Source organism: Tupaia chinensis, unplaced genomic scaffold, assembly GCF_000334495.1.
Source record: "Tupaia chinensis unplaced genomic scaffold, TupChi_1.0 Scaffold143746_1, whole genome shotgun sequence".
NCBI classification, from domain to species: Eukaryota; Metazoa; Chordata; class Mammalia; order Scandentia; family Tupaiidae; genus Tupaia; species Tupaia belangeri.
Genome location: NW_006203595.1, coordinates 608,250 through 619,035, shown reverse-complemented (window position 1 = coordinate 619,035; position 10,786 = coordinate 608,250). Strand labels below are relative to the sequence as shown.

The following is a 10,786-nucleotide window of genomic DNA, read 5'->3' as shown; positions in this document are numbered from 1 at the left end:
GGTCACAGTTTAAACCAACGTTTACAAGTTCGCTTTTCCCAAAGAATATGCGCGGGGTTATGAAAAATGAAAAACCAAAAACTTAAAAAGCGACATACCTTTCCCCTTGGGTATGTTTTTCCGAGTTTTGGCAGGAGTTTGGGTGCTGCTGTCGGCAGCGGTGTGCTCACCCTGGTCGCCGTGGTCGCCGTGGTCGCCGTGGTCGCTCGGTGCCAGGGTGCCCTGGTCGCCGGCAGTGTGTGCGCTGCCGTCACAAGTAGTTTCAGCACCATGGTCAACAGGAATTTGGGGCTGTTGGTGGCTCATGACTTCTGAGGTTGAAGTTGTTGGTGTTGAGGAATCGGAGAGCTGTCCCTCAGGGCGCTCCATCATCCTGGTCTTTGGGGTCTTAAAATGGCTTCCTGCCTGGTCATGTGACCTGAAAATTACCAGAACTCTCAAAGTTATGCCGAAGGTATCTTTTTTAAAGACAAATGGATCCTATTTAGAGACATTCCAGGTGCACATTAAAGACCGTAGCCATGAGTCTGTATTGTCTAACACCTAAACTTAGTTATAAGGAGTATTTTCAGAAAATTGTTGTGCACTCATTTCATCTGGATACACATTGTTTCTTCCTACTCAATCACGGTAGATTATTAGAGCTTCAGATTTAGACAAACTTGTTTTGTTCCCTTTTGAAATCCATATAAAGATCTACTGATCTTGGGACCAGCAGTTAGCATAATGGCTATGTCGCTGAACTCCTTTTTTTTGGAGAGATTTTCACTGTAGGGCGCGTGCGCTCGCCAGACAGACAGAGAGAGACATAGAGACAGAAAGCGAGAAATCACCCCCCAGGGGGGATGGTCACGCCGCAATCCCTTCTCCTCCATTCTCCTCTCGGGATCTTGGGCACGCACGCACACGCGCCCGGCGTGAGTTTTAAGCCACTGGGTCCGGGACACGAACCACGGTCGACTATGTGGGAGTCCAGCGACATAGCCATTACGCTAACTGCTGGTTCCCCCCCTGGGGGGTGATTTCTTGCTTCCTGTCTCTGTCTCTCTCTGTCTTTCTGGCGAATGCATGTGCCCTAGAGCAAAAAAACTCTACAAAAAGAAAAAAAAAGATCTACTGATCTTCATTTGGGTTTTAGGTCATAGGGCTACATGAGGGTTATAACACAAAATAGACCAATTAAACTACTTTCACATGTACTTTAGAATATTCTTGAAGGTATTCATTAAATCCGAAAAAGGAATCCTTTGATGAAAAATTTTTAAGTTCTATTTTGGGTAACTGAAATAACCAAGTAATTGTTTTGCATCCTATGGACAATGAAATATATAATCAACTTTCTTTGTGACAGCTGCTAGGAAGCTCAGAGCTCAATTTGCTACCCACCTCTAATGAACCTTATTGGCATATTGTTGACCTTTCTCTTAGCTGTGTTCCCTCTTAATTCCCTAATTATTTTTCAACTTGTGCAGTAAATAACATTGCAAGCTGCTCAAGACATTTTCTAAAAGCAGTTGTAACTCTTAGATAAAAGAAAACAATGCTCTTACATCCCTGTGTATGGAGGAGGAGAGCTCAGCAAGCAACTGCTCACTAACAGGTTCAATCATCGGACAAATGTTGGTTGAGAACTGAATGTGCTAGACTTGATTCGACACATGTATTAAATACTTACAATATGCTGTGTTTCATGGAAAGGAGCCAAAAATTCCCCTTAAGAAAATACACAGTTGGGACCAGCAGTTAGCGTAATGGCTGTCACTGGACTCCCATGTAGTCGACTGCAGTTTGAGTCCTGGACCCGGCGGCTTAAACTCACGCCGAGCACATGTGCATCCGTGCCCAGGACCCTGAGAGGAGAATGGAGGAGAAGGGATTGCAGCGTGGCCATCCCCCCTGGGGGGTGATTTCTCACTTTCTGTCTCTCTGTCTTTCTCTTTCTGGCGAGCATACATGTCCTATAGCAAAAACCTCTCCAAAAAAAGAAAATGTACAGTCTAGTTAGTCATACACATGTGTAATTTTTCTCTGATTGCCAGATTTCTGGCTTCTTCTTAAGGAAAAAGCAAAGAAAAAGTGGAAAAAGTAATGATGAGTTGTTGTTTTTCTTAGTAGGAAAGTACTATCCATGAAGTTAAACATGATGTACAGATGCGAAACTCATATATGTACAGATGCGAAACTCATATATATATATATATATATATATATATATACACTATTGTATTTTTTAAAAGAATTATTTTGTTTAACTTCATTGATTTGTTTTAATTTGATCAGAGATGGAGAGAGAGAGAGAAAAAGTGAGAAAGCAAGCCACCAGGTCCAGGACTCAAATCATTGTCAGCCATGCAGGAGTTCAGCACCCTTCACCATCATGCCACCTGCTGGCTCCCATACTATCGTATTTTCAGGTTCATACCACTATATTGTTGATTTCTGTTCTGTCATGTTGCTATTTCTTTCCAATAAGTTTGTTGGCACTTGTTCCTCTGTGAAGCACTCTTCCCCCTCCCCAAACATGACCTCAATTCATTTCATCATTATAGAAATTACATACATGTATATGTGGCTTCAATAGAAATTAATGGAGTAAAGTAGCAGGAGCTATTCTAAGGTTAATAATAGCTAACATTCATTGAGCACTTATTATGTGCTAGACTCCTTGCTGAGTGTTTTGTGTACGTGATCTCATTTACAGTAGTAGACCAGTAAGTATTTTTTTTTTTGGAGAGGTTTTTGCTATAGGGCGCATGCACTTGCCTGAGAGACAGAGACAGAGACAGAGAGAGAGAGAGTGAGAAATCACCCCCCGGGGGGAGGGGATGGCCAGAATGCAATCCCTTCTCCTCCATTCTCTTGGGATCTTGGGCACACACATACACACGTGCCCAGCATGAGTTTAAACTACCAAGTCTGAGATTTGAGCTGCAGTCAACTACATGGGAGTCCAGCAAAATAGCCATTACGCCAACTGCTGGTCCTGCCCTATAAGTTTTGTTTTGTATAACTATGACCCTGCTTATTTTTTTTTAGATTAGTAAATTGAGATTTTCAAATGTTAATTAACATGACCCATATCACACACTTAGTAAATGGCAGAACCAGTACTTAAAATAAACCCATGTCTGTCAATATTTGTCAATATTATGTACATCTATATACTCAGATCTTTCCTGAATAATTTAATGTTCAGTTATTCCCCATACTCACTCCCCTCAGTCCCTGATACCTTCTATTTTCTTTTTTTGTTTGTTTGTTTGGCTTTTGGGGGGGGGAGTGGGGAGAGGTTTTTGCTATAGGGCACGTGCGCTCTCCAGAAAGACAGGGAGAGACAGAGAGACAGAAAGTGAGAAATCACCCCCCACGGGGGATAGCCATGCCGCAATCCCTTTTCCTTCATTCTCCTCTTGGGATCTTGGGCATGCACGCACACACGCCTAGTGTGAGTTTAAGCCACCAGGTCCAGGACTCAAACCATGGTGGGCTACATGGGAGTTCAGCAACATAGCCATTACGCTAACTGCTGGTCACAGTACCTTCTATTTTCTATCTCTATGAATTTGCCTAATATAGGTGCCTCATGTAAGTGAAATCATGCAGTGTTTGCCCTTTAGTGTCTAGCTTCATTCAGTTAACATAGTGTTCTCAAGTTTTCATGTTGTAGCATTTATCTGAATTCCATTCCTTTTTTATTTTAAGAGGTTTTTGCCTTAGGGCGTGTGCTCTCTAGAGAGAAAGAGACATTTAAAAGGAAAGTGAGAAATCACCCTGGGGGGGGGGGGTAGCCATGCTGCAATGCCTTCTCCTCCTTTCTCCTCCTGGGGAGGAGACACACACATGTGCCAGGTGTGATTTTCAAGCTACTCAGTCTGGGACTTGAACCACAGTTGGCCATGTGAGAGTCCAGCAATGTAACCACTATCCCATCTGCTGGGCCCAAATAACATTCCATTGTAGGAATATACCATGGTTTTTCAATCCATTCATTTGTTGATGGACATTGGGTTGTTTACAACTTTCATTTACTGTGAATAATGCTTCTATGGCTATGGGTGTCAAAATATCTATTTGAGGGCCCGGCAGGTGGTGTGGTAGTTAAGGCGCTGGACTCCCACATGGCCAACTGTGGTTCAAGAATAATAATAAATAAATAAAATTTAAAAATATATATCTATTTGAGTCCCTGCTTGCAACTCTCTTGTGTATACACTTAGAAGTGGAATTGCTGGATCATATGGTAAGTCCTTATTTAGCTGTTTGAGGAATGATCAAACTCTTTTCCTATACCAGTTTAGATTCCCACCGACAATACAAAGGGTTCCAATCTATCCACATACCCCATTAAGAACAATAGTGGGGGCTTTCCCTGTAGCACAGTGATTATGTGCTGTGCATAGGGATCTGAATCCCACATTACTGACCCTGGTTTAAATCCCAGCCTTGGCAACTTGAAAAACATGTGAGGTGCCTGTGTGTGCATATACTCAAAATCCTGATGGAATGGAGAAATGAAAGCAAAAGGAGTATGGCGTGACCATGGCCCATTTGGGGAGGTGCTTCCCCCCACACACACATACACCTTAGTGAGCACACGTGCCCTCTGGAAATAAAAAACTAAAAAAAAATAATAATAGCTGTCTAAGGAGTATTATTATTATTGTGGTCTTGACTTGCATGTTCTTACTGGTAGTGATGTTGAGAACAATTTTATGTGTTAACTGACCATTTGCATATCATCTTTGTGGAAATATCTATTCAAGTTCTGTGCTCATTTGTTAACTTGAATAGTTGGATTTTACTTCTTGTCATTATTGAGTTATATAGTTTTTCATGTATTCTGAATACTAAGCCCTATCAAAAATACATATGCTTTGCAAATATTTTCTCCTATTCCCTTGGACTGGCTGTCTGTCTGTCTGTCTGTCTGTCTGTCTCTCTCTCTCCCTCTCCCTCTCTCCCTCCCTCTCCCTCTCCCTCTCTCCCCCCTCCCTCCCTCTTTAAGTGGGAACTTTGTCTCTCTTCCAAATTTATTTATGCCATGAGTACAAGTGAGAGAAACAGACATATAGCACTTCTGACAGGATCTTGATGCCATGTTCCACCTCCAGTTTCAGCGAGCCTGGATCATGGCATATTCAAGGAGGTGTGCTGACATGAACTGGCAACCTTCCCATAAGAGTTTGCCTAACAGTGTTGTGTTATACCAATGCATTACTGTTGGGTCCCTTCTCACTGTTGATAGTATCCTTTGATACACCAAGTTCTTAATTCTGAAAAAATGCAATTTATCTACTTTTTTGTTGTTGTCTGTACTTTTGGTGTCATATCCAAGAAATCATTATTAAATTCAATATTGTGAAGATTTCCCTTTATGCTTTCTTCCAAGAGTTTTATAGTTTTAGGACTTTGATCCATTTTAGCTAATTTTTGTATATGATGCCAGGTAAGGGTCCAACTTCATTCTTTTGCATGTGGATATCCTATCCAGTTTTCCCCAACATCATTTGTTAAAAAGACTGCATTTTCTCCCATTGAATGGTTTTGGTGTGCTTGCGAAAAGTCAGTTCACCATCTATGCAAGGATTTATTTCTGTGCTCTCTATTCTGTTCCATTGGTCAGTATGACTATCCTACATCAATATCACACTCTTTTGATTACTGTAGCATTGTATTAAGTTTTGTGATTCCAATTATATTTTATTTGCTAAATTTATTTTTAATTGAGTAATAACCATATATATGTTTATGGAGTGCAATATGATGTTTCGATGTATGTTTATAATGTGGCGTGATCAAATCAGACTAGTTATCAAAGCACTACCTCACCTATGTACCATTTTAAAATCTTCCAGTAATTTAAAAATATACAACACGTTATTATTTATCATAGTTACCATTCTGTGCAATAGATAACTAAAGAGTATTTTTTCCTATCTAACTGAAAGTGTGTACCCTTTAACGAACATCTCCACTTTCCCCATATACTCTTCTCCTCTAGCCTCTGGTAACCATCATTCTACTCTCTACTTCTATGAGTTCAATGTTTTTTGTATTCCAAATGTAAGTGAGACCATGTGATATTTGTCTTTCTGTACCTGGTTTATTTTACTTAGCATAAAGTCTTTTAAATTAATCTGTATTGTTGCAAATGACAACATATCTTTCTCGTTTAAGGCTGAGTAGTATTCTGTCGTGTTTATATACCACATCTCTATTTGCCTAATTCTGGAAACTTAGGTCATTTCCCTACCTTAGCTATTGTGAGTACCACTGCAGTGAATGCGAGTGCAGATATTGCTTCAGCACACTTATTTCAATTCCTTTGAATATATACCCAGAAGCGAAATTGCTGAATCATACAGTAACTTTATTTTTAGTCTTCCAAGGACCCTCCCTACTGTTTTTCTATAGTGGCTATATTAACTTACATTCCCACTGACAGTGCACTTAGGTCCCCTTTTTTCCATATCCTCAGCAACACTTATTTTTTGTCTATTTGATAATAGCCATTTTGACAGGTGTGAGGTGATAACTTGTGTTTTTAATTTGCCTTTCTCTGATGATTGGTAATGATTAGCACTTTTTCATATATCTGTTGTCCATTTGTATGTGGTTTTTTGTTTGTTTGTTTTTGTTTTTGTTTTTGCTGTAGGGCATGTGCACTTGCAAGAGAGAGACACAGAGAGAAACAGACAAAGAGAAAGAAAGTGAGAAATCACCCCCCAGGTGGATGGCTACATTGCAAATCCTCATCCAGTCTCCTCTTGGAGATTTTGAGCACACACACACACATGCCTGATGTGATTTTTTTTTTTTTTTTGAGCCACCAGGTCCAGGATTTGAACCTTGGCTGGCCATGTGGGATCCAGTGCCTTACCCTCCATGCCACTTGCTGGCCCTGTATGCCTTCTTTTGATAAGTGGCTATTTAGGTCCTTTGACCAGTTTTTGAATAAATTTTTTCTTGCTATTGAGTTGTTTGAATTTGTATTAAGTTTTGAAATCAAAAACTGTGACTCTTACAACTTTATTCTTTTTAAAGAAAAAAAAAGATTTCTTGGCTATTAAGTTCCTTGAAATTTCATATGAATTTTAAGATGGATTTTTCCATTTCTTTTTTTTTTTTTTTTTGTGGGGTTTTTACCTTGGGGGGCGGCGCCAGACAGACAGAGGGAGACATAGAGACAGAAAGCGAGAAATCACCCCCCAGGGGGGAATGGTCACGCCGCAATCCCTTCTCCTCTATTCTCTTCTCGGGATCCTGGGCATGTACGCACATGCGCCGGGCATGAGTTTTAAGCCACCGGGTCCGGGACGCGAACCACAGTCGACTACGTGGAAGTCCAGCGACATAGCCATTACGCTAACTGCTGGTTCCCCGATTTTTCCATTTCTGAAAAGAGATGCTGGGATTTTGATAAGGATTGCAGTGAATATGTAGACCACTTTTGGTAGTCTTTCCATTTAACAATGGTAAGTCTCCCAATCTGTGAACATGAGATGTCTTTCCATTATTTATGTCTTTATTTATCTATTTTTTTTCTGTAGAGCGTGTGAGCTCACCAAAGAAAGAGAGACAAAGACAGAGAAAGAGAGGGAAAGTAAATCATTCCCAAGGAGGATGACCACACCACAATCCCTTATCCAGTGGTCCACTCTCCTCAGGTTTTTGGCGCGCACACACACACACACACACACACACACACCCTGAATGATTCTCAAACTGCTAGGTCAAGTGTGATTCTCACGCCACTGGGTCTGGTACTCAAACTGTGAAACTGGTCAAGTGGGATCCAGTACTTTAACCTCTGTGCCATCTGCTAGCCCTTTCTTAAATTTTTTTATTCGATGTTTTGTAGTCTTTTGCCTACTTACTTAAATTTATTTGTATTTTATTCTATTTGAAGTTATTGTAAATAAAGACTTTTTTTTAGATTTTTGTTTTCATATTGTCCATTTTTAATGGATAGAAATGCTGAGGTGGCATGGTGATTAAGGCACTGGACTCCCACATGGCCAAATATGGTTCAAGTCCTGGACCTGGTGGCTTGGTTTCTCACTTTCCCTCTCTCTTTCTCTCTCTCTTTTTCTGTCTTTCTCTCTCACTGGTGAGTACATGTATCCTACAGCAATTTTTTTAAAATAATTTTTTGGAGGGTTTTTTTGCTGTGTGTGTGCTCGCCAGGAAGACAGAGAGAGACAGAGAGACAGAAAGCGTGAAATCATCCCCCAGAACAGAGTATGTTAAGGTTGTTATTATAATTATTTTTAATTTGACCAGAGAGAGACAGAGGGAAAGTGAGAAGGCAAGCTGCCAGGTGCAGGAGTAGAACTGTAGTCAGCCATGTGGGAGTCCAGTGCCTCAGCTACCAAACTACCTGCTGGCCCTGCTATAGCAAATTAAATAATAATAATAAATTTAATTTTAAAATAATTCTTTAAAAAAAGAAATACAACTGATTTTTGTGTGCTGATTTTGTATCCTATTACATTGCTAAATTTATTAATTTTAATAGTGTGTGTGCATGTAATCTTTAGGGGTTTCTGCATATAAGATCATGTCATCTATGAACAGAGATAATTTTATTCTTGCTTCCGAATCTTAATGCCTTTATTTCTTCTCCTTGCCTAACTGTGCTGGTTAGAACTTCCAATATTATGTTGAATAAAAGTGATCAGAATGACGTACTTGTGTTGTTCATGGCCTTAGGGACAAAGCTTTCAGTTTCTCACCATTGAATATAATCTGTGCTATGAGGTTCTTATGTATGGCCTTTATTACATCGACGTTTCCTTCTTTTACTACTTTTTTGAGTGTTTTTCTTTTTTATCATTAAAGGATGTTGAATTTTGTCAAATGTATTTTTCAGTATCAATTGAGATCAGATACATTTTTCTTAATTTTATTAGTGTGATGTATTACATTGATTTTCATATGCTGAAACATTCTAATGTTCTGGGAATAAATCCTATTTTGCCATGGTATATAATCATTTTGATAATATGCCGAATTCTTTGTGCTAGTATTTTGTGGAAGATATTTGCATCAGGGCTGGCCTAGTGGTTAGAGGAGCCAGATCCCACAGGGCTGACCTTGTGGTTTGAATCCTGGCCCTGGTGGCCTGAAAAACAGGCCAGGCATGTGTGCATATGTGCCCCAGTTCCCAGCAGGATAGAGAAATGGAGACAGGATCACAGTGTGACCACATACCATTGAAGGGTGCTTTTTTCTTCTCCCTCCCTGTCTGTCTGTCTCTCTCTGGTAAGTACATGCACCCTTTGGCAATTGAAAAAAAAAGGTATTTGCATCAATATTCACAAGGGATATTGGTCTACAGTTTTCTTTTTTTTGTTAGTGTCTTTGTCTAGGTTTAGTATCAGGGTAATGTCAGCCTTATAGAATAAGTAATGAAATGTTCCCTCATATATTCTAGAAGAGTTTGAGAAGGATTGTCATCAATTCTTTAAATTTTCGGTAGAATAGAATTCTTCAGTGAGCCTCTCTGGTTCAGAGCTTTTATTTGTTGAAAAGTTTTTGATTACTGACTGAATCTCTTTACTAATTACAGGTCTGTTGAGATGTTCTATTGTTTCTAAGTTTATTTATTTCTTCTATGAGAGAAGGAAAGGGAGAAGCTCCTCAAACAGATTATCAATGAAACCAAATTGTGTTGATATCTTCATGCTACCATCCTACCCATGACTTCAGCCAACCAGGATCATGAACATACATGTGTACCTGGCATGCACAAGGAGATCCTGGGACCCTCCCATGTGGCTTGTGTTACTGCTCATCGACTGCAACTGGCCTGAGGTTTTCTATTTATTTAGGATTCTGTTTTGGTAAATGGCGTGTTTCCAGAAATTTGTCCATTTCATCTAGATTGTCCAACTTGCTGGCGTACAATTGTAAATAGTATTCTCTTACAAAGCTTTTCATTTTTGTAAAATCAGCAGTAATGTCCTCATTCTCTTTTGTGGTTTGAGAAATTTAAGTCTTCTCTCTATTTTTTTTCCCTAGTCAATCTAGCTAAAGTTTCCTCAATTTTGTTGATATTTCAAAGAACCAACTTTTTATTTAATTGATATTTTTCTATTGTTTTTGTATTCTATATTTAGAGTCTGGTTTCCTTTCCCATTTTTTGCCCTTAGTTATCTTTAGCTTTTTGAACAGTTGATTTAAAGTTTTTGTCTAGTAAATCCATTGACTTTACTGTTCTTTTTTTTTTTCTTTTTTGCAGAGGTTTTTGCTATAGGGCGCGTGCGCTCGCCAGAAAGACGGAGAGAGACAGAAAGCGAGAAATCACCCCCCAGGGGGGGATGGCCACGCCGCAGTCCCTTCTCCTCCATTTTCCTCTCGGGATTTTGGGCACGCATGCCCACATGCCCGGCGTGAGTTTAAGCCGCTGGGTCCAGAACTTGAACCACGGTTGACTACATGGGAGTCCAGCGACATAGCCATTACACTAACTACTGGTCCTGGCTTTATTGTTCTTCATGGACAGTTTCTATTAATTTATTTTGCTGAGAAAAAAGGTCATATTTCTTTCTTTTTTTTGCATGTCCTGTAATTTTGCTGAAAAATGTATATTTTGAATATTTGAATTGTCAAGTCTTGAAGTATGATTCTCCCCCCTCTGCTGAGTTTGTTTTTACTTCTTTAGTTCTTTATTCTTTTGTCTTTATCCTTGGTCACATGAAGTTTGTATTCCATAGTTCAGTGGTCAGCTAGCATTTTGACAGGATCTCTTTAAATGCTTGGAGCCAAGACGAAAAAGAGAGAG

At 39.7% G+C, this 10,786-nt stretch overlaps 1 protein-coding gene across 1 annotated transcript in view; it reads right to left on the bottom strand.

Annotated features, from left to right (window-relative positions):
• Positions 1-575, bottom strand: part of LOC102472675 (transcription initiation factor TFIID subunit 7-like) — a gene marked incomplete at its 3' end in the record, with an annotated part of 15,004 nt that extends 14,429 nt beyond the window's left edge. Inside the window, exon 1 of the mRNA XM_006164862.3 lies at positions 99-575. Within this exon, the coding sequence (XP_006164924.1) occupies positions 99-372 (274 nt within the window). The remainder of the gene's footprint in view (positions 1-98) is intronic.
• Between the last annotated feature and the right edge of the window lie 10,211 nt (positions 576-10,786).